Source organism: Maniola hyperantus, chromosome 4 (assembly GCF_902806685.2).
Source record: "Maniola hyperantus chromosome 4, iAphHyp1.2, whole genome shotgun sequence".
NCBI lineage: Eukaryota > Metazoa > Arthropoda > Insecta > Lepidoptera > Nymphalidae > Maniola > Maniola hyperantus.
Genome location: NC_048539.1, coordinates 5,043,174 through 5,063,942, shown reverse-complemented (window position 1 = coordinate 5,063,942; position 20,769 = coordinate 5,043,174). Strand labels below are relative to the sequence as shown.

Below are 20,769 nucleotides of genomic sequence, written 5' to 3'. Positions count from 1 at the left end.
ATGGATAAACCTAAAGCTCCAGACGATGCTAGGGATTGGGATTTTATTTATATATATTTGTTTACAAATGGACAAGACTATTCGCCTCCCAGGAAGTATCTTTTAAAAACTGATGAAATAAAATGTTGGTGTGCGACCTTAAATTTACTAGCCCATTCACAATTTGGATCTTTGTAAGAATATTTTTGTTCTAATACTAAAACGTAGCTGATGTCCATGACTTCGTTTGTGTGGATTTAGGTTTTTAAAAATCCTATGAGAACTCTTTGACTTCCCAGAAAAAATAACCTATAACTCTCCAGGCCTAATATCATATCCATGCAAAAAATCGCGTAAATTCGTTGCTCCTTTTCAGCGTTATTGAAAGACAAACCAACAAACAAACACACTTTCGCATTAATAATAATATGGTAGTGAAATATATTGGTACTCAAAAAAATGCATCTTTGTTAGGAAGTGCTTAAATAAATGCAGCGTAAAATTTTAGGCAATCTAATATAGAACTTTACACATTGGATGGTAAAAAGATTGATACACCTCTAGAATTGAAAAACGATGCACCTTATGTTGCTGTTAAGCCACCTGATACCTTTGTACAGACTGGATATGAAAAATATCTTTTAAAAGCATCAAGGTAAATAATGAACTTACCTATTAATTGTAGTTACAATATTAAAAAATATGGAAAACATTAAATCATGTTACATGGATTTTTCGACAAATATAAAATGGATTTTGTAGATCTTGGGAAAAACGACACGAGAGGCTACATAACATTGACGGAGGAAAATCAGGTTTCAGCTAAATACTTATTTTTCTAAATGTTATGTGAATAGAATCACTGCTAAGAATAATTTATGTTTGATTAATAAATAAAACTACTTAGTATAACAAACATGTAATTATAATTTCCAGAAAAAGAAAACGTCGCAATAAAGGAACAAATTAAATCCAACCTAAATATTCCCAATGAGAACGATTGGAAAAATATAGATAGCATTCCTTTAGATCCAGTAGGTTTTAAAATGATTAAATTATTTCATTTGCTTTATTTATATCATTTTATATTCTTCTTTCCTTGACTAATTTTTATTTTTCATTGTACATAAAAGAAAATTGAATGCGGTTTGACTAAGGTTCAAAATAATACATTTACCGAATCACAAAATAATACCAAAAGACTTCAAAATAGTAAAAAACCTAATGAGTCTGTTAAAACTGCGAAACCACAACTATTGCAAAGAAAAAAACCTGAAATTAATACTAAGGACATAACCCTTAAAAAAACCTGTCCAAATTCTAAAAACAAAGAAGATGGGCGTAATACAAATAAAAAAAGAACTACATATTTTGCCAAGCACTTAATGAAAGCTAATAACAACAGTAAGAAGTCACCGACATCTACAAATGTTTTGAAAATAAACTTAGAAGAAGTTCAGTCAAAAGTTAAATCAATAGAAGAACCTCGAATTAATAATATAAAAAATGCTGAAAATACAGAAACAAAAGAAGAAACTGAAAAATTAATAAATGATACTCTAATTAAAACTTCACCAGGCACTTTTGATACAGATTTCACGGTATTATTCGATGCTTATAAAAATACTGACAGTGATATACCATCCATTTATATTGATGCAGATCGAGAAACAGCAATATTAAGTAATGAACAAAGAAAGATACCACGAGTGTTAGAAAATATTGAAGAAGTTGGAGACACTCCAGAAAATTATTTTAAAACGAACACGGCAAATTCTCAGCAACGCACAAGTAATCTATCAGAAGTACAGGCACCAAATAAAGGAAGCCAACCAAGAACATTCAATATAAATATAAACATAGATTTAAAGGGTTACAGAGTGTTTAAAACAAAGAACAAAAGTCAAGCAAACAATAACAAAACTTATGTGACATTGGAACCGGAAAAGGCTTCACAGGTCAATGTTAACGTAAATTTAAGTAAAGAAATATTGAACTTAGGGCATGAAGTTTTACTTTGGGAACAGCCTGCAGAATCTGATATCGCAAAACCGTGCGACGAAAAGCTTGCTGACAATAAAATAAAAGTGATAGTTAATTGTAAGTGCAATCTTATAAAATCAGATACATTATCTCCCTGCAATTTCAACGAAAATGATCACTACATAATTTTATTTCCAAGTGAAAGAAATGATAAATTTATGCCAAGGTATTTAATGAGAATTTTATTTTTTTCATATGAATTAATAACAAAAATAACAAAAATTTACAGATTATGATTTTACAGAAGCGATCTTGAAACCCATCGAGGATCAGATATGGAAATCCAAGAATTATTACATTCTATTCGTGTTCCAGTATCGACTAATTCAGTAGTATCTAACAGAAAACCCGAAAATGTTACCAAACGGAAAGTATCCATATCTCGAGAAGCTCCTAAAGAATTAAATTTCGATAGCATGCAACTTAAATCACAAGAAGAAATACATACACAAAATCCTTCGCTAAATGATACTATCGAATTGATTGAGCTGAACCATAAAATTGATAATTTTGCGCAGACTGACTGGTGTAATACTTTGGTATGTCTTAAATTAAATTCAGTAACCTTACAATTATATTTTTAAATTTCCATAAGACAATAGTATATTTTTCTTTAATTTTTCAGGTTCAAGCGAAATGCCGTGAAGATGGACGTTACAAATTTCATTTACCACCTTTAGATTTGTTGAAGCAATACAATTTGATACTTACTACAATACAAGATTAATCGAATAGAAAATTTAGAACAAATAGGTAATACTTAAATTTAACAGAATGAATTTCATAATATATTTACTTTGAAATCCAGAATCGTATAACTGAAGTTGATCATTATAAATTTTTAATTTTCGGCTAAGTATGTTCAGTGGCTTCGGTGCAAGATACTTCAACTGATTATCCGTTAAGTATTTCAAGCTTCGTGGCGACATATCCAGCATTACCTGATGTCAAAGTATAATTATATTATTAGTTACCTACTACATGTAACTTTGAAAATCAGGAATTGCTTAGAAGATTGTAGTCATCCGATCGTTTTCTTAGTTTCTTCTTTTCTTCAATTACTACCTACTACCATAAAACGTACAAATGTTTTCCTCACAGGATTAACATACCTGTGCAGTGATACCTGCTATAGCTTCAGGATTTATAGTACTTAGATCAGTTCCCTCAACTTCAGTCAATAGCAAGCCCAAGCGGGATACGTCTCTGGCATTCCAACTGAAAGACTTTCCAAGTGCCTGACAAAACATAATAGCAAAAACATGTGTAAATATATTTTCTTCGCACTTTTAGCAGCTTTTTAGTAGTCTTCTCACAAATCACAATAATCACAAGGCAGTATCTCATGAACAGAGACAGTTGAAATTTTCATGATGATGCATGATTGATGATGTATTTCTGCTGCCGCAACAAAAAATGCTTAAAACGGAATAAAATAAATATTTTGCCATACAACAAACGTGACTTTTTTGCAGTTTTTATAGATAATGGTGCAGAACCCTTCGTGCGCGAGTCCGACTCGCACTTGGCCGATTTTAAGAAAGTGGGACCAGTCCCAGCAGTTCTTAATCTCTTAGAATTAGGAAACAGAAACCACTCCTTGTCATTGTCAGACTATGAAATTGGTTCACGTTTAGAAATACATAGTATTCAGTATTATTCCCAAATAGGTAGTTCAGTAAAATATGTAAAAGAAAGAAATATTTTTTATTATAGCTACCTTAGTCCGTGTCATCATAGCGAGATAAAATCGTCGCTGCAAAGGATCGCAAGCTCGAATATGATAAAACACCTTGTTATAAAATTTAAAACATTATATTAATGTACCTACTCAATAAAATTTTAATTATATAATTAAATAAAGACATGAAAGAAAAAGGTATTATTTAAATTAAGAAACATATAATAAATCTATCCATTTGGTTAATCACTATATAATAATATGGAAATTGTCTTCGGAAAAGCCAGAAATAACCTTTTTCATTATTTGGAAGAGTTGTAACTTGATATCGTATCGTGGTTTCTTGAATAGGTATGCTTTTTATTTTAACTATGCTAATTTTGTATTAAACGGAAAGTTTTTACTATCAATACTATATAGTTAATTTTGAGAGGAATGCATACTTATATGTAGTGTGCGATAGCATTGTGGTCACGACATCCGCCTCCAAAGCGGAGGTCGAGGGTTCGGTCCCGGGCACGCACCTCTAACTTTACGGAGCTATCCGCGTTTTAAGCAACTAAATATCACTTGCTTTAACGGTAAAGGAAAACATCGTGAGAAAACTTGCATGCCTGAGTGCCTGAGCGTTCTCCATAATGTTCTCAAAGGTCATGAAGTCAGCAAATCTGCACGTAGCCAGCCTGGTAGTCTATGGCCAAAACCCTTCTCAATTTGAGAGGAGACCCGTGCTCTTTAGTGAGCCAGCGATGGGTTGATCATGATGATGATGATGGCATATATGTATATATCCGTTGGTTATCTATGTTAGTTTCCATAGTAAGATCATAAATACCGTAAATACCTGATGTGATAGTTGCAAATATGTGCTAATAGGAAGTCTTCTCATGAACGTCATCGGGACTCCGCAAAGCAAATTATTCATTATGTTTAAATATCTGGGACTGGTCCAAACTTTATTGACCTCTATGTACTTGCTAGTCACTACACCAACCTGGAATTACCAATATTTGTTTCCAAATGTTATCCTTCTTAAGGAAAATGCTACTTAGGTCTTTTTAAAACCATACTTGCAAAATAGTACCATAAATGCAAAAGTCTGTCTGCTAGCCTTTTACAGCCCATCCATTCAACAGATTTTGACGAAATTTGCTACAGAGATAGCTTGCATCTCGGGGAAGGACGTAGGCTAACTTTTATCCCGGGCAGCATCTAGTATTAAAAATGTTGGTCCAATCAAAAATAACTACAAATATTTGTCGGTAATGCATTCGTAATCATTAACGTACTACCTAAGTTTCCTTAAAATATATGAGCTGTTTTGTATGACATCGCTTATGAGTAAAGATAACCCCGCAACCGAATATAGAACCTTATCATACATGATAATTATTATATTGTACTCATGCGCAAGCCTATAGCAAGACCCTTAGCAAGTCTTAAAATTGCATATTCTGTAAATACGGGAACACGGAAAATCTATCAGCGGAAAATTTACAGACCTGATGTCTATCTAGGTCAGCATGTGTGCCAATATAAGTTAAAATCCTCTCATCGCTCAAGTTCAGCCTGGCTATTTCCCTCCCGTTGATGTATTTGAACAACGGCCGATACAATTCTAGTGTTAGGTGTGAGATGTGTATAGTATCCCTGCCTGCCTTCACCACATTCCAAGTAGCTGCTAGTTTCTCTCGTGCTATCTTCATCATGGATATGGTACGAGACTGAAAAGAATTAACAAAATATTAAACCATTCGTTATTAAAACCGACTGACTGACATAGCAATATATCTCATCAAATAAATTAGCAACCGATAGACATCCACTGCTATATATCTTTTGTAGGGACTTCCACACGTCACGGTCTTGAGGTTGCCATTGTAGCACCTTGGGACTGCAACTACTTAGTATAAGTCTAGAAAGTTAAGATTTTGTATGCTATTGTGGATTTCCAAAAATTCTGCCGAATTTACAGAAATACTACCAGGAAAGCAGTTTGATAGTACTAACAGATCGCAAAACATAATCAGCAGGCAATCGTTCTATATCGTCCAATGTGCCGTAAAGAAAGATGGCGAACGCGTTGATGGCGGTTTGCATGTAATCCCTGGTTAGATTCAGCTCACAATAACCTCGATGCAAGAACTCCAGAAAAGGAAAATGGACACCACTTCTGTTATTGAACAATTCCGACCTATGATTTACACAGGCTGTAAGTAGAATACCTACTAGCAAAAACGAAGACAGCTGATAGTACTGAAGATAAGTGATAAAATACCACAAAAAACGAGAAAATAAATTAAAAAATCTGTATTATTTTATTTAAAAGTTTGCAAATTTTATTTCAAATAAAACATCTGACTGACGGTAGAGGTCAGGGCATCTTTTCTGAGCAGGATTTACATTACAAAGAAAACTTACATACAAATTTTGAAATTCTTAGACCCAACAATTTAGATGTGCGTTGATAAATAAGTTAGTTTTAATTTTTATATTAAGATGTCTCTTACCGCATGTAGCTACCGACAACATAATGTCTGTAGTTGTTCGTATCACTTTCGTTAGGCCATAGCAGTTTCTGTTCCAATTTAATTGTTTCTACTAAAAAAAATAGATTCCAATAGCTTGTATGTAAACAAAGTAAATCATTTTAAATAAATAAAAATCAACAAATAATTATGCATCTACCATCCATTTCAATATTCTTTCCGTACAGGAATTTGTGAAGATAGTTTTGGTATACTTCATAAGGATCTGAAATTAAATATTGATCGAAAATGTAAAATTACCTGCCCAGTCCCAGTGCCAAGTCCTTTATTTCCGTTCGTTTAAAAAGCGGATGTCAGATGGATACATTATAAAAAATCCAGCTTGGTATAATTGGCATTACAGTGATGCGAAAACCAAAAATATCGCTCTCGTCGATAAAATAGAGAAAATCAGGGAATATTTTCTAATCGTGAAAATTATAATAAATTTTAATCAAGGCAATTTAGATAAATTAAGAACTCTTCTGGAACTCTTTCATTTTCGGTTACTTTCATGGATTAAGTGAAAAGTTCTTACTTTCTATAGCAGTAGTCCCTGACAAACCGGATGTAGTTCGTGATGGTAAGGGTGATGTTCTTCTTGAACTATTTGTGTCTTCGTCTTGGTCTTTTTGTGTCCTAACTCCTTCGTATACAGCGCATTTATATTCTAGATATAGTATAAAGGCAAGTGAATGTAGAAAACATTCATTCAAAAGAACATCGACTAAAATGCATCAGAATAAAATAAAAACCTACATATAGTTATCGTATCTAATTTTAATTTTACTTCCAAATTGATTCCTATCTCTGTTTCTACTTTTTTCAAATCATAATGTTTAGATATCTATGCATAGGTATTACACAAAATCCACTTCGTAGTTGAAAAACATCATTTTCAACACAATCTCATGTTGGTATGATTTTGTGATACAAAAATTGTTTACCTCTAGTTCTACCTTCCTCCAACTTAGCAATGGTGAAAAGCTGATTTCGATAAGCACTAACAAAGACAAACCAGCAGAAACTGATTAAAATATCATGTAGCAGGTGCATTTTAATAAAAATTAGTTTTAAATATTATTAGATATTATAGCTAAACTATACAGTAATTACACTAGTGCTCTAGAAGGCTATGGCTATAAAAATCGTCAAAAAATTATTCGATCAACGGGCTATGTTGGAGAAAAGAAAGAAATCACCCAAGCAGGAGCAATTAAAATGCACAGAAAGTGGAGTCGAATGAAGTAGCCAAGAGAAACGAGCCAGTTTCTGTGGGGCAAAAACGATCCCCCGAACGATGAGCGAGATTTTTGCTCGAGCGATCCTAAGCGTCTTCCTCGCGAAAAGTGACGGGAATGCAGAAAACTTTTTGGTCTTGGTCTTGTAATGCTTTCTGCTGTTTCTGATATTGATATGGCGGAGTTGAGAATGATGGGCCGAAGCCCGAATTTGTCGTGGCTAGAGCAGACGATTCCAAGTAGTAGCAGTAAATACCCGATGGCGCATAAACACTTCGTTTTCGATGGTAATTCATGAAAGAATACTCTAGTTGATGCAGACAGTTGCAAAAGATAATATACTTCATCCATCCATCAGCCTGTTTGCGTCCACTGCTGGACATAGGCCTTTCCAAGAGCGCGCCACCAAACACGGTCCTCCGCCTTCCTCATCCAACCGCTCCCCACCACCTTCTTCAGGTCATCGGTCCAGCGGGCGGGGGGTCGTCCTACACTGCGCTTACCGGTACGCGGTCTCCACTCCAGAACACGTCTGCCCCATCGGCCATCGGTTCTGCGACAGACATGGCCTGCCCATTGCCACTTCAGCGCGCTAATCCTTTGAGCTATGTCGGTCGCTTTTGTTCTTCTGCGAATTTCCTCGTTCCGGATTTTATCCCTGAGAGTGATACCCAACATAGCTCGCTCCATAGCACGCTGAGCGACTTTTAGTTTGTGGACGAGGCCAACTGTCAGTGTCCACGTTTCCGCTCCATACGTCATCACAGGTAGGACACACTCGTTGAAGACCTTAGTCTTAAGGCTTTGCGGTATCGACGATTCGAAGACCTGTCGTAGCTTTGAAAATGCTGCCCAGCCCAGCTGAATTCTTCTGTCAGCTTCCTTGTCGAAGTTGTTTCTACCGAGTTGTATGATCTGGCCGAGGTAGTTATATTCTTGAACAACTTCGATGCTGACATTCCCGACGATGACGGGTCTTGAGATAACGTGTTCGTTAAACATGACTTTTGTTTTGTCAATGTTCATCTCAAGACCTACGCGTCTGGAAGAACAACTAAGCTCGATCAGCATTTCCTCAAGGTCCTGCAGCGATTCTGCTAGTATGACGATGTCGTCCGCAAATCGCAAGTGTGAGATGTTTTCGCCGTTCACGTTTATGCCTCGACCTTTCCAGTCCAAAACCTACGTACAAACTACTACTTTAAACACGTCTTCTAGGGCAGAGGTGAAAAGTTTTGGTGATATTACATCTCCCTGCCTCACACCTCTTCGTATTGGTATCGGATTCGTTTGTTGGTCTTGGACTTGGACGGCCATGGTGGCGGAGTCATACAAACATCTCAACACTTGGATATAGTGCCAGTCGACTTGGCATCGCTGCAGTGAGTCCAGAACAGCCCAGGTCTCGATGGAATCGAAGGCTTTCTCGTAGTCCACAAATGCTAAACAGAGGGGCAGATTATACTCCTGAGTTTTCTGCATAATCTGCCGTAGCGTGTGAATGTGGTCAACGGTGCTGTAGCCTTTTCGAAACCCCGCCTGCTCTGGAGGCTGAAATTCGTCAAGTCTTCGGGCGAGACGATTCGTAATAACCCGCGAGAACAGCTTATAAATATGGCTTAGAAGTGAGATTGGTCTGTAGTTCTTAAGCAGACTATATACTTAGATGGATGCAGATAGATGCAGAGTGCAGACTGATGCTGACAGATGCGGTTAGTGCGATAGTAGTTAGTCAGATTCAGATAGAAACAGACAAATGTAGATAGACGCAAACAGATGCAGATGGACGTAGATAGACATCGATGTAGATGCCGATGGATGCAGACAGATGCAGATCAGATGCTCATATAACAAAAATCTAAAAACCCGCAAAACTAATAATTTATACCGCACAGGTCACAGGCCTGATAAAAAAGTTTAACTTATTAAAAATTACTTGAGAATTGATTATCTGCAGTAACGTGATTGATCTTGACATCTTAAATCGTACTTCATTATAATTTTATTATTTTTGGATCTCTATGTTGGTTGCAATAAATATCACAAAATATAAATAAAATATGAAATACTATTGGATTTTTACATTTATTTACCAATTTCTTTAACCATGTCGACATCATCAAGCGAGTGTGAATGTGATCCTCTGCAGTATTGGGCTAATAAGATGGAATCGCCGTGGTATCCAACTTTTGGTCAACCTTTGATTTACTACTCTCAAGTTGTACGTATTCTAATTTATACATACTGCGAAGATAAACCAAAAGTTAAAGAGACTGGACTGAATTGGTATTTCTTTGCACTGAATCCTCAATACCTTACAGGTTCAGAAGGCTCGCTCCGCAGAGACATTTAAATAAATAATCACTCCTGTGTTACGAGGTACTAAAGTTCGCACAGCATTACGGTCTCAAATTTAACTAATGCCTCTCCTTTCTATAGTGTAAACTCTTGTCTTATATATCTCTTATGAGATCGAAGGAAATTGGGAGCCGCCACGTACCTATATATCTCAACTCACAAGTAACGCGGCCATTTATTGTTAGCCCAGCTTGGTTTTAGTTGCGTTTGACGCATTTAAATCTTCTCAGTAAAATCTGCTTTATAAACCGGGTGGTAGAATCTTGACATAAGTATCATAAGTGGGTCCATAAAAGTTACTACTTCCATCTCAGACATGATTGTCAAAGCAAAGCTTATACGCCTGTGATCTGACATGCTTCTGAAACTGCTGCACTTACCTCTCAGTTCATTATGCTCCTGGCTTGCTCCTTGCAGCTGAAAATATCTCTGTGTACTACCCTAAACACTAAACCCTAACACTAAACCCTAATTAGTGTTTGCATCGTCATCATCATTTAAAAGCTTCGCTCTTGACGTTGCAACTCCTTCCATAAAATATGCTAGGTATCAAGAACTGGCGGCCGAGACACCATTGGAGGTCTTTCATCTTTCTACATTTGGAATTCATCCTCTCCTTAATGTTTTCATAAAAATGATACATGATAGATGGCTGTTCGTTGATAGATGAAGGCATCTATCAACGAACAGCCTGGATTACATAGAGATTTTTTCGATAAGCAACCCAAGCGAAGCTGGCCGGTGCTGGTGGATCAGCTAGCCTTTATTAAAACATAAAATAATAATACAGCAAATATTATTTTATGTTTGCAGAATAATAATAAGTACTTTCAAATTTAAATATTCTATTTAAAATCCTAATTAATTTCTGCTTCAGCAACCCTTTAGTAGAAGGCAAAGAATCAAAGAAACCGAAAACCATAAACCGAATTACTTCAAAAAAGCCTTTCGATGGTACACCCAGGTACACCCCTCCCTTTATAAATTATGTCTTAGCAAAACAAACTTGTAAACAATATACCTAAAACTGTGATAGTGAGAGAGCAAGCGCGTGCCAGACCTTCGTTATTTTATAAAAGCGGAAAGTTTCTCTGCATATTGTCCCCAACACTAGGAGGAACGTTTGTTTGGATCATGGTGGCTTTGGGAGCTAACAGGTAATAAAGGTGTAAAAAAATCTTACGTCAAATTATAAAGTCTAATTTTTTTATATTTTCTGCGGAATCGTATTAGAAATCACGTCATGTATTGCCAGACACTTCGTATCATGGCAACCCCTTGCCAGACACCCTTAAAATTTAAAAGTTTAAACTTTTGTCCTTGAATCTTGGACATAATTTCTCAGACAAAATGCAAAAGAGAACGCAAAATACCCAGGGTTTTGCACGAGGAGGTTAGTAATAAAATTCTCTATTAAAATATGATTACTCTCATAGGAGCACATAGGACCACACACGGATTCATCACGCAATTTGAACAAAACCGACGTAAAGGGCTTTGCAGCATGGTTGGATGAGAAATATAACGAGTTTCTACAGACGAGTACTAGAACTGAGAGAACCAAATATATTGTGACTCAAACTTCCGCTGTTGAAATGGATAGAATTACCAAGTGGTAAGTAAATTTATGATTTCACTATTCTATACAAATATAGAAAAGATCTTCTGGAGCTTCTCAATTATAAAAGCTACTTTATTGAAAAGAGGATTCTCTAGGATGCTCCTAATGCGCTGAGGGTGAAACATTAAGAGCATCCGATTCAATACCCTTTCGCTTCTTATTTTTCTTGTTCTTGTCACATTTCAATTCGGGGATGGGCCTTCTTGTATGTAAGAGGCAGAAATTTCTGTCCTGGGTTTGTCATTGGCGAAATAGCATTCTGAGATTAACATAATTAAAATATCATATCTAATTGTACTCAAGTTTATTTTGCAGTTTTGCATATAAACAATGCTTGAAAATTCATGTCGCATGATATAGCTCTACTAGGCAACACAGCCTACTTTTTGGCGAAAGCAGATGTTACATTTTAATGAAAAATTTCAGCGAACAATTCGGACAGCCGTTGACAAAGAAACACAAAAGAGTTAAAAGGTATGAACACACATTTTTTCTTTTATAGAAGCGACGTAACTCGAATAATAACAACTCGATTAATAATAACCTTCGAAAAATCTTAACCTGGCTGAGGACCAACTGAACAAACTTAAGCGGCTTCAAAATCTTTGTATAAGGTTCATATTTGGGCTGCGAAAGAATGACCACGTCTCCGAGTACCGCCTTAAGCTGAAGTGGTTCCCGATTTGTCTTCGCAGGAATACTCACAACATTCAAAAACAATTTAGGAATGTGTGTGACTATTATTTATTGGACAATTTTCGTAGTCCAGGAACCCTGTACCTAACTAAATTGAATAGTCAAGGAGTCAAAACTTAAAAAACTCATTCAACTCTTCTTGTATAATTTCAGCCCGTGGAAGAAACGTAAAAAAAGTTTAAATGCTAAAGAAAAAGGTGATTCTAGATCCAAACAGAGCATTGAAATAATTTTGAAACCAAAAGACTTGTCCCGCCCTCCATCAGAATATTGTCAAAGGTAGGTACATACCTATACATAATATTAAACTTTTAATATACCTAGGTATGACCTATAGGCTATACATACATATTATGAAAAGTCCAATATTTTATATTATTTATATTTATGTGCTTTGTCGGTTTTATGAATAAGTGTTTTAACGACAAAAGGTTTCTTTGCCTTTTAGGTATTAGACCGCCAAGCCTAATTGCTTTTCGACAAAGAGGCATTTCAAAAAGTTCATTAAAATTGTTAAGTTGTTAAACCTTACGTATTATAGTTATAAATCACTCAGTTACGTCGTATTGCAATGATAGTAAACCTTGTCTCATCGAAAGCATTCACTCATCATTTATCAGCACAAAGCTTGACAGTCTGTACATTTTCATTCAAGATTTGAATATGAGAAACGTGCCTTCTTTTGGCGTTGCAATACGACCTACATTTTTGTACAATGTGCAATTTTCGTAATGCTTTATTGTTATATCTGTCTAGATTATTTAGTACCTAGATACCGTATCATGCTTAGTAACATCTATTGTGTATTTTGTGCTAACATACATGATACAGCTGCGTAGTTAAATTACCGCTCGGAGGTTTGGATGAGACGAAATTAACAAAAATTAGTTTTTCCCGCGATTTTACCTGCGTGATAAAATTGATAGCACTTGAGAATAATGTTGCTCTATAATATTCATATTATATCAGTGAGATATTTTTTAGAATCGTATTATAGTCCCCCTTCGTCCAAACTTTACCTCTCTGACTTATCGACATGGATTGAGATCTTTTCGTTAAAGGGATCCTCTGTTTTTCCAGGATTAAAGTAATCTGTATTGTATTGAAAACACAATTTCATCAAAATCTGTAACAGACGGAATGATGAACAGATTCACTATCGCATTCAGTATAATTCTATATAATTTTGTGGTGATACACAAATCTGCTGGAACATAAATACCTAATGCCATTCATTTCACAATGGCACTTGCGAAAAGTACTGATTTCAAGTCTTGATAATAATTATTTAAGACTTGTGAATCTATAGTTCTAAAATTAGCACCATTTATCTTACGATATTCTTACTTCGTATTCATATTACTATAAAATATACGATAGTAATTGTGTCTGTCTGTTTGTTACATTTTTCACGGCTCAGCCGCTGCGCCATTCTTGATCAAATTTCGCACAAAGACAACTTACAAAGAATTCCTATAAGAATTTGAAATCTAAATCCACGCGGACGAAGTCGCGGATATCAGTTAGCTAGGAATAAATTTTCGCACCTGTTTGGGAAAGGCGCAAACTTTTCAACTTCTTAATTATCTATAGATCCAAGGTCCAGACATGCTGCAATCGCTCAAGTAGCCCCGTCGGATCCAATGCAAGCACGCACAGAGTTACGAAACAAAAATCGCAAAGTTTGACTAGTATTGAGAAGAGAGAGATATACATGCTCCCCTTCGAGATTCCTGAATATAGTGCTAAAAGAGACGTAAGAGTTTTGTATTGTTTAAGGCATTTTTGTCATTGTTAATGAGTACCTAAAGGGCTACATAATCAAATACATGCTCAATATTTGTCACAATATTGAGATCTCAATATTTATTTTATTACGATCCGAGATCCTCATTGAATATCGTATTGTGAGTCATTTAAATAGTAACTTAAAGCTCAACGTGTAACACGATACATCATCGTAATCTATATATCGTGATAAATATTGAGCGAGAAGCATGTAACGTCTTGAGGATGACTATAGTTTATATTAAATAAGCTTTACGAATGGGGTTCTGTGATCTAAATAAATACGTATGGATTACCTCCCCAGGAACGTGAATATAAAAAAAATTCAAAACATAAGATCGAAAAGAAAGATTCTAGACGGAAGAAAAAAAAGTATCGTTCGAGACATGTATCTTGTCAGTGTTCAAAGTATATGTATGAAAAACACGATGCAAATAGTCAAAGCGAAGATAGAGGAATAAAAGGATCAGATCCATGCCCTTGCAAATTAAAGTATCCAGAAGTTGTATCTTACCTCGATAGCAGAAATTTGGAAACGGTAATTTTGATAATCCTATTTAGCCTACTCAGTTTTCCCTAAGAAAACGATATATGGTAAATTTTGAAGACCTTGAAGTGATCGATTATTATCCCTAAACGCAATCGTATTTAGTTTAATAATAGTTGTACCTTTTGAAATCCAGAAACAAGATTTAGTGACTTCGGGAACCAATACGAGTGTTATAAAACCAAACAGATCGTCAGAATGCATTCCACAAATAGAAGAAACAAGTTTTACGGCGCCTTCCACGAGCACAGAGAAAAATAGAGCTGCATTTTTAGCACCTGTAAACGATTGTGTCCAAACTTCGAACTATTCGATAAACCTTGTAAGTTGTTTATGATTTTTATGATATTGCACAAAATCAAAATACCAAGGTCCCAAGGTTACTTAATATGCTTAATATGGTAAAAGGTAATTTTATTCGTAATGTCGTGACAAATATAGATGTTGATGCCTATAATTTTCTGAACATTTTGAAAGATGTAAGATTTATTACTTAATACTTGTATCTCTAATAATCTTAAATTAAAAATGTAAAGTAGATCTTTTTGTTCGTTTGGCTTCATTTTAATTTATATTCGATTCGAATATACTTAAATATTTTTATGCTGTATTTAACATGGTTTATTTTTTACATTTTCAGAACCAAACCATGTTCCCTGAATATCCTTTGTTCATGAAAATTATTTGTGCTGATAAATTAAAAGAGAATTAGCATTATTAGATGTGAATCTTACAGAAATTGTTGTGTTAAAATTAAAAATTAAAACAAGAAACAATAGGCATTTTATTTACAAAACTTAGACCTAGATATTTACAAAAGATATGGCAACTTAATCATTAAATTAATTTGGTACACCATACGAAGTAGCTGGTGGAGTTCGTCCTAAGAATCCAATATTGCTACTCGAACCTATAACTTGACTGCCTTGAAATGATGAAGCACTTGAGGATCCCAGGCCCTGTGATAGCAACTGCTGGTTTCTAGGCACAGGAGAATTTTGTACAAATGATAAGATTTCAAGGCTAGGTTGAGCATTACCTAAGGCCACTCCTGATACTACAGACTGATATCCTGCATTTTTAGCTATCGATTGTTCGTTATCTCTTAAGATATTTTGTACTCTAGAAATGACTGTATCATCTAGTGGTTCATTAAAAGATTGTGTTTGGGGATTGTATTGGCTGAAGTCAGCCTGGTAACTCGACAATTGTGGAATTGACTGTGCTGGTTGCGACAAAAATTGTGAGTTAAATTGTGATCGTTGTTGGGAGGAGAATGCCTGATTTTGTTGCTGTTGTTGGTAATACTGAATAGGCGCTTGCTGGTACTGAAGACTAGGTTGGTAAAAAGGTTGTTGAGGAGAAAGGTTGCGAATCGGTGTAGATGCTCCAAAAGCTGTACGAGGTTGAGTTATTAATTGCGGTTGAGGTATTAATTGCTGTTGGAATATTTGTTGCGATTGGGGTATAGGTTGCGACTGTGGTATTGGTTGTGATTGTGTTATTGGTTGCGACTGTGATATTGGTTGCAGTTGGGTGGTTGGTTGTGGTTGAGGCAGCAGTGGTGGTGGACCATAGGAAGATCTAGCTAGTGGTATTGCGGTAGGTTGCGGGGTTGGTTGTGATTGTGTGGTAGATTGTGGTTGTGGAGAAGGTTGTGATCGAGGAGGGTCATAAGACGGACTGGCTTCAGGTATTGAAAGTGGTTGAGGAGACGGTTGAGGTGAAGTCTGCGTCGACGGTTGCGGCGATGTTTGTGGTCGTGGTATTAACACAGGAGTGGTTTGGGGTGATGATGAAGGGCCAAATGAAGAACTTGTCTGGGGAATAGATGTTGGTTGTGGTTGCGTAGATGATTGCAATTCTGGTTGGAAGGTTGACAGCGGCTGTGATATGAAAAGTGATTGCGGTTGCGGTGATGATTGTGGTAGCGGTGATGACTGTGGTTGCGGTGATGATTGTGGTTGCTGTGATGATTGCGATTGTGTAGAAGATTGTAGTTCCGGCTGCAAAGTTGATCCTGGTTGTGATAAGAAAAGTGGTTGCGGTTGCGGTGATGATTGCAACTGTGGTTGGGAGGTTGGTCGGGATTGTGTGACGGTAATCGTTTGTGCTGTTGGTACGGGCTGAACCTGAGCTGGTGATCTTACATCGATAGGGTAAAGAGGTTCAGGTTGTGGTTGAGGTTGCGGTTGTGGATATTTGTAACCAGGTTGTGGCTGGGGTTGTGGTTGTGGTAGAACGCGGGCTGGTGATCTGACATCAATAGGGTAAATAGGTTGAGGTTGCGGTTGAGGTTGGGGTTGGGGTTGTGGCTGTGGATAGTTGTAACCAGGTTGTGGCTGGGGTAGTGGTTGCGGTAGAACACGGGCTTGTGATCTTACATCGATAGGGTAAATAGGTTGAGGTTGCGGTTGAGGTTGTGGTTGGGGTTGAGGTTGTGGTTGTGGATATTTATAACCAAGTTGTAGCTGGGGTTGTGGCAGCGGAAGCGGTTGTGGTTGAGGATAGTTAAATCCAGGCTGCGGTTGTGGGAAGATATAAACTGGGTGTGGCCTTTGAGGTTGCTGATAATTGTAACCAGGTTGTAGTTGTTGATAATTAAAACTAGGTTGTTGAAAGTTGTAACCAGGTTGTTGTCGTATTTGCGGTTGTTGATAGTTGTAACTAGGTTGCGCTTGTGATTGTGATACTGCAGGGAATGGATTAAATGAAGTGTATTGTGGCTCGGCCGCTGCGGCGATGACCAACGCCAGTATTAATACCTGCGAACAATAAAGGTTGATATTATAATATTTATTACTAATACTTGTAAAAGCTCGTAAACAATAACGCTCGGTACATATCTGCTTAATAAGAGCGGAACGGAGATTGAACACATCTCAGACCCTTCAGGATTATTGAAAGATGGCGTGAAAAAAATATCACTTCATCTATCAATAAACTGATTTTTCAACTAACCACATTTCCGCCTATCTCTCCTTTAGTGCATTTATATCCGGTCCGGGTGCGTTTTCAATGAAGCCGTGACGTTAACGACTTATGGAAAACTCTCAGACATGCAGAGTTCCTCACGGTATTTTCCTTCACCGTAAAGCAAGTGATATTTGAAATGCACATATTATCACTCCGAAAAGTTAGGGGCGTGTGCTTGTGATCAAACCCCCGACCTCGGATAAAAGGCGGACGTCTTAACCACTAGGCCACCACGGCTCTCTTATTAATACCTTAGCATAAATCCACACTAATATTATAAATGCTAAAGTGTGTCCGTCTGTCTGTCTGTCTAGCTTTTCACGGCCAATCCGTTTAACCGATTTCGATGAAATTAGATACAGAGATAGCTTGCATCCCTGGGGAAGAACATACGCTACTTTTGATCCAGGAAAATAAAAAAGTTTCTACGGGATTTAAAAAAACCTAAATCCACGCGGACGAAATCGCGGGGATCATCTATATAGTCTAACTAAATATATAAAAGGAAAAGGTGACTGACTGACTGACTGACTGATCTATCAACGCACAGCTCAAACAAGTTTGGCATGCAGATGGCAATTATGACGTAGACATCCGCTAATAAAGGATTTTTGAAAATTCGACTCCTAAGGGGGTGAAATAGGGGTTCGAAATTTGTGTAGTCCTCGCGGACAAAGTCGCGAGCATAAGCTAGTATAATATAATGCAGTAACAAATTAACTAGCTATCTTAAAATATGAAAAGAGATGAGTTATGAGGATACTAAAAGTCGACTTAACGGGTGATTTAATTAGATAACTTATTAATTCATAGAATTTTTTAAATCTTAATTTAAGATTGCATGTGCCGTACATCTGCCATATTAGATTGCAGCGTGATCTAAAGTGATTGCAAGTTTTGTAAATCCAAAATCTTGCAACCAAGTAATTGTAATTTGGAAATTGTTATGTAAAACAAGTTTAGACAGTCGTTTTGGCTATAACGACTAAAAGAGTAATTTATGATAGCACGCAAACACTGAACTGATTTTGATTAGGTACCTGTCTACATTCTCAGCACAAAGGTAATTAGTAATTCGGTATTTGACTACTTGCATCAAAAATAATTTTTTTCTCAGTGATTATTAAATAGAGGATCTTCCAAAATACGTAAAATCCACGTCCTTTGAAGGGTAATTAATTAACCATATTAAATTATCGGTTAAACTAAAAAAGTACGTCATTATGATAGGATATGACGTCACATTCCAGTATTTCATAGAATATCGCATATTAAGTGCGCATTTTGTTGCACGTTTGATAAAAAGTTACTGATTTGACTAGTTGTCGAATACCGTATTGCGGGTGAAGCTCGATATATCGATGGCTTAGTACACAATCACTATAGTCCGCGACAGGTCGAGATGGCAATCGGGGTGGGTATGCCCCGCACACCCGCACAGCCCCTGCGCTAACCCGGTGCGGGATAGCGCGGGTGACGTGCGGGTGTACGCATATGTAATTTAATTATGATCATTGGTGAAAGGGCTCGAAATCGTATACTTATTACTCGAGTAAAGGTAAACGCACACTGCCGCAAGGCTCGTAAAACAGGCATATTTTTCAGTATTAAAAACTTTCAGCAGAACGTCCTGTTCAGTACTGCAGCCTCATCGGACTGAATTAGCATTTTCAATAATAAAACTTGCGTTGTGTACGGTTCTTCATGTTCGTACGCCTTTTGCGTCTAGTATTTTGCGATCACCTTAAATGGTCACTATAAAGTGTGGTCCGTATATTATAATCATTTTCAAGCCATCGCCGCCGGCCCACTACTGAGTACGGGTCTCCTCTCAGAATGAGGCATGTTTAGGTTGGATTGGCAGACAACACAACATTTGATAACACGATGGAGAGCTCTCAGGCATATGTTTCCTCGCGATTTTTTTCTTCACAGTTAAAGCAAGTGGCATTGCTTAAAACGCGCATTACTTCAAAAACTTTGAGGTGTCGAATGCCCAGAATCTAACCCCAGACCCTCCGAATAGGCGACCGACGTCTTAACCACTAGGCTTTCATCGCTTCATATATTACGATCATTATTCGTCAGTATATATAATTTGTTAGGTACTTTAGGGATGATTTATGCCAGCACGTGCCATGTACTGCGCGCGGACGAGGCACAGATTCAAAACATCACGAACGTAACGTGTAACGTCCGTGCACGGACACGGCACGGTGAAGCATTTAAACTGCTTCATATAGACGGCCCGCGCCCGCCACGTGCTGGTACAAATAATCCCTAATACTATCTTGGTCCTATCGTGCGGTGATAGCCTAGTGGTTAAAACGTCAGCTTTCTAGTCGGGGGTCCAAGGTTCGATCCCGAACACGCACCTTTAACTTTTCGGAGTTCTGTTCATTTTACGCAATAAGGTAGGTACATATCGCTTGTTTTAACGGTGAAGGAAAGCATCATGCCTGAGAGTTCTCCATAATGTTATCAAAGTCTGCCAATCCGCACTTGGAAAAACCTTTCTCGTTCTGAGAGGAGACCCGTTCTCAGTAGTGAGCCGGCGATGGGTTGATGATGATTATCTCGATGCGAACCCAAGACACTTAAGTAATCACTTCTGGAAACCACAAATCCATCACGAGTCACGACACAAACACATCACTGTTTATTTTTACTCAAACATTAGGAAAGTCGCATTCGCATGTTGACTATTTGACTTTTAGGAGTTTTAGGACGTGTATACATTTTCACTTTTCGCTCCGAAGTTACTCACCGCGTTCATGTCTCGAGGTTACCGAGGTCAGTGTGCGATGTAAATAGACAAATCTCTGTTATATACGCCACCACTACTTGCTCATCAATGAGCCATTTGGTTACGCAAAATTTGCTAGCCAATGTCAATAGTTCACTATACTATGCTACGGTTCTGAAGACGACCGCGCTGAGATTTTGAACTTTGTCAGTCGCAATTAAAATGTATAGAGTCTAGAGATCATTGGAATCATCCGAATCGAATACAATTTTGAATGTACGCAAATTATGCAAATACTATTTAATATTCCTATCTGATGAGACCAGGTTAACACACACACACGATCAACCCGTCGCCGGCTCACTACAGAGCACGGGTCTCCGCTCTGAGTGAGAAGTGTTTTGGCCATATTCTACCACGCTGGCCAATTGCGGATTGGCAGACTTCACACACCTTTGAGAACATTATGGAGAACTCTCAGGCATTAGGTTTCCTCACGATGTTTTCCTTCACCGTTAAAGCATTAAAACGCACATAACCACGAAAAGTTAAAGGTGCGTGCCCG

At 37.1% G+C, this 20,769-nt stretch overlaps 5 protein-coding genes across 5 annotated transcripts; 3 read left to right on the top strand and 2 right to left on the bottom strand.

Annotated features, from left to right (window-relative positions):
* LOC117981983 (uncharacterized) lies at positions 1-805 on the top strand. The gene is made up of 3 exons (XM_034968257.2): positions 1-173; positions 488-634; positions 742-805. The coding sequence occupies exons 1-3, from the start codon at positions 1-3 to the stop codon at positions 803-805; spliced, it is 384 nt and encodes a 127-aa protein (XP_034824148.1).
* Positions 806-1,364: 559 nt separating this feature from the next.
* Positions 1,365-2,749, top strand: LOC117997285 (uncharacterized). The gene is made up of 3 exons (XM_069498444.1): positions 1,365-2,188; positions 2,267-2,561; positions 2,648-2,749. The coding sequence occupies exons 1-3, from the start codon at positions 1,365-1,367 to the stop codon at positions 2,747-2,749; spliced, it is 1,221 nt and encodes a 406-aa protein (XP_069354545.1).
* Positions 2,750-2,762: 13 nt separating this feature from the next.
* On the bottom strand, positions 2,763-6,281 carry LOC117981982 (uncharacterized). Its single transcript, XM_034968256.2, has 7 exons — positions 6,214-6,281; positions 5,714-5,897; positions 5,206-5,427; positions 4,548-4,697; positions 3,743-3,814; positions 3,135-3,260; positions 2,763-2,963 (listed from the first exon to the last, which is right to left on the bottom strand). Exons 1-7 carry the CDS (start codon positions 6,216-6,218, stop codon positions 2,763-2,765), a joined length of 960 nt encoding a protein of 319 aa, XP_034824147.1. The 5' UTR covers positions 6,219-6,281.
* A 5,005-nt stretch (positions 6,282-11,286) lies between these two features.
* On the top strand, positions 11,287-15,196 carry LOC117997268 (uncharacterized). The gene is made up of 7 exons (XM_034985520.2): positions 11,287-11,445; positions 11,878-11,925; positions 12,301-12,426; positions 13,741-13,903; positions 14,240-14,473; positions 14,619-14,804; positions 15,123-15,196. Exons 1-7 carry the CDS (start codon positions 11,426-11,428, stop codon positions 15,192-15,194), a joined length of 849 nt encoding a protein of 282 aa, XP_034841411.2. The 5' UTR covers positions 11,287-11,425; the 3' UTR covers positions 15,195-15,196.
* A 116-nt stretch (positions 15,197-15,312) lies between these two features.
* On the bottom strand, positions 15,313-20,236 carry LOC117981980 (uncharacterized). The gene is made up of 2 exons (XM_069498157.1): positions 20,226-20,236; positions 15,313-17,247 (listed from the first exon to the last, which is right to left on the bottom strand). The coding sequence occupies exons 1-2, from the start codon at positions 20,232-20,234 to the stop codon at positions 15,325-15,327; spliced, it is 1,932 nt and encodes a 643-aa protein (XP_069354258.1). The 5' UTR covers positions 20,235-20,236; the 3' UTR covers positions 15,313-15,324.
* Between the last annotated feature and the right edge of the window lie 533 nt (positions 20,237-20,769).

Excerpts from the sequence above, each read along its gene's own strand:
- LOC117981982 (XM_034968256.2), bottom strand. Across the intron at positions 3,815-4,547 it reads ATTTGCAACTATCACATCAG|GTGTTTTATCATATTCGAGC; the intron begins GTATTTACGGTA and ends TTTTATAACAAG. Across the intron at positions 2,964-3,134 it reads TAGCAGGTATCACTGCACAG|GTAATGCTGGATATGTCGCC; the intron begins GTATGTTAATCC and ends CTTTGACATCAG.
- LOC117997268 (XM_034985520.2), top strand. The coding sequence starts at position 11,426 with ATGGATAGAATTACCAAGTG. Across the intron at positions 12,427-13,740 it reads CCATCAGAATATTGTCAAAG|ATCCAAGGTCCAGACATGCT; the intron begins GTAGGTACATAC and ends AATTATCTATAG. Across the intron at positions 13,904-14,239 it reads AATATAGTGCTAAAAGAGAC|GAACGTGAATATAAAAAAAA; the intron begins GTAAGAGTTTTG and ends TTACCTCCCCAG.
- LOC117981983 (XM_034968257.2), top strand. The coding sequence starts at position 1 with ATGGATAAACCTAAAGCTCCAGACGATGCTAGGGATTGGGATTTTATT. Across the intron at positions 174-487 it reads CATTCACAATTTGGATCTTT|GCAATCTAATATAGAACTTT; the intron begins GTAAGAATATTT and ends GTAAAATTTTAG. Across the intron at positions 635-741 it reads TATCTTTTAAAAGCATCAAG|ATCTTGGGAAAAACGACACG; the intron begins GTAAATAATGAA and ends TGGATTTTGTAG.
- LOC117997285 (XM_069498444.1), top strand. The coding sequence starts at position 1,365 with ATGAAAGCTAATAACAACAGTAAGAAGTCACCGACATCTACAAATGTT. Across the intron at positions 2,189-2,266 it reads AATGATAAATTTATGCCAAG|AAGCGATCTTGAAACCCATC; the intron begins GTATTTAATGAG and ends ATGATTTTACAG. Across the intron at positions 2,562-2,647 it reads CTGACTGGTGTAATACTTTG|GTTCAAGCGAAATGCCGTGA; the intron begins GTATGTCTTAAA and ends TTAATTTTTCAG.